General features: G+C 33.2%; 1 protein-coding gene across 1 annotated transcript; it reads left to right on the plus strand.

The window, feature by feature from the left end:
* The first annotated feature begins 360 nt into the window (after positions 1-360).
* LOC114179724 (protein IQ-DOMAIN 14) lies at positions 361-1,031 on the plus strand. The gene is made up of 2 exons (XM_028066149.1): positions 361-644; positions 730-1,031. The coding sequence occupies exons 1-2, from the start codon at positions 399-401 to the stop codon at positions 910-912; spliced, it is 429 nt and encodes a 142-aa protein (XP_027921950.1). The 5' UTR covers positions 361-398; the 3' UTR covers positions 913-1,031.
* The last annotated feature ends 937 nt before the right edge of the window (positions 1,032-1,968 follow it).

Genomic DNA, 1,968 nt, shown 5'->3' on the forward strand with positions numbered 1-1,968 from the left:
AAGTATATTAACTGCCACAGATTGTTTACAGTGGCTACTTTCTGCATTGCTCCAGGTTCTCAAAATGGACTTCTCATAAATTCAAGTTTAAGTCTCACAAATATAATTAAGGTCTTTTTATTGAGATGACTAAATCCGAGAGAAGAATTTGCGATTGTGACACTTTATTTTATTCATGCGAATGCTTTGAACACACACTGGAATCGTCACAAAGAAAATCATGCCGCCACGTTTTCAGTTTCACAACTCTGACATATCCATCACTATAACAGGCACCACTAAAGAAAAAGAAAAAGGTTTTCAAACATGTTTCCCTCAACTCTACGCCACTCCCTCACATTTAAATCCATCACATCATAACTAAGAACTTCACTCCAACCAAAAAGAAAACAAGTAAAATGGGTGTGTCGCAAAAATGGTTCAGAATTCTTCGTGGAAGATTCATCAGATCATCCAACAAAGACATCATTCTCCCCGGCACAAGTGTTTGCGCCAACGAATGCGAAGAACCCATTCTTAGGAACGAAGACTTCAGTTTCCCTACACCATCACCAACACCAACACCAAAACCAAAACCTATTTCTGCGATCACCAAGGAAGATGTTGCGGCCATTAAGATCCAAGCTTTCTTCAGGGGACATCTTGTATGCATTCTTATAAACCAATTTTCTGCTTTGATTTAAAGATTCATTGATTTTATGATTTTGAGTTGAATTATTTGTGGGACAGGCGAGACGAGCATATAAGGCATTAAAAGGGCTAGTGAAGGTGCAAGCTTTGGTTCGTGGGGTGTGGGTGAGGAAACAATCACGTATAGCAATGCAGTGTATGCACGCACTTGTAAGATTACAAGTCAGGGTTCGTTCAAGGCAACTACTTGGTAGCTTTCATAAGAAACAAACCATTAGCTGATTTACACAGTATAAAGAGTGTAATATAGTAATACATCTGTGTCCAAATTCATTCTTTTTTTTCTTTTTGTCCTAAGTTAATTTTGGTTCATTATATGTAGATGAGTGTTTTTTGATTGACGAGGTTGGATTTTGTTGTGTTGATGAGTTCTTGCTTGGTAACTTTAAGTAGGATTCTGTACAAAATTCACAGTAACCAGGTAAATTGTCACAGAAAAATGAAGTGAATGACTTTTGTTTTCATATACATGTTTGAAATACTTATGCTAATTTTTAATTATTTATTTCAAATTTTGATATAGCAAGACAATAATGTGTTTTTTCTATTTACTGAAATATATCTTTATTTTATTCAAACCAATGGTGTAAATTTGCCATCGTCAACATTAATTTAAATAGTACTTTTATTTTCTCCAGTTAAGTACTCTCACTTTCTTTATATTTATAGATAGAATAGATAAATTAAACAACAAAATACGTGGTTGCAACAACCGCCAAAGTCAATGTGGCGAATGAGTGCAATGTAAATTACTTCAAGGGTACCAATGACAACACCATACTTAACCGAATACGATGTAGGTAAAATCCTCCATATATTGACATTGTTAAAAAGATTAAACAACTCTTGATAAACAACTTAGAGCACATTGAGATATACACTCAAGGTTAAGTATAGGAAAAAATCTAATTTTTTATATCCAAATTATTTTTCTATGATTCAATTCATTTAATATCTATTTTATTAAAAATCTAATTCATTTAAAATATATTTTATTGGATCTGAATTTCAATCTGATTTACATTTTATATATTTTATGAATTGGATATTTATTTTCTAAATCTAGATTTTTAAATATGGATGTTCCAAAAAATCTCATCCAAATTTTTAATTTAAATTTTTAGTTAGGTTAGGCTAAAGGTCGAGATGGACTAGCCCCAAATTTGGTCGTATTCGATTAAGTCGACATGGTCCTATATAAATTTATTCGTATTCGGCCAAATTCAGTCAAGTCGGGGTCCCGATTGAAATCTGGCCCAACCGGCCCTAAACCAAATT

This window comes from Vigna unguiculata, chromosome 3, assembly GCF_004118075.2.
Source record: "Vigna unguiculata cultivar IT97K-499-35 chromosome 3, ASM411807v1, whole genome shotgun sequence".
In the NCBI taxonomy this organism is placed as follows: domain Eukaryota; kingdom Viridiplantae; phylum Streptophyta; class Magnoliopsida; order Fabales; family Fabaceae; genus Vigna; species Vigna unguiculata.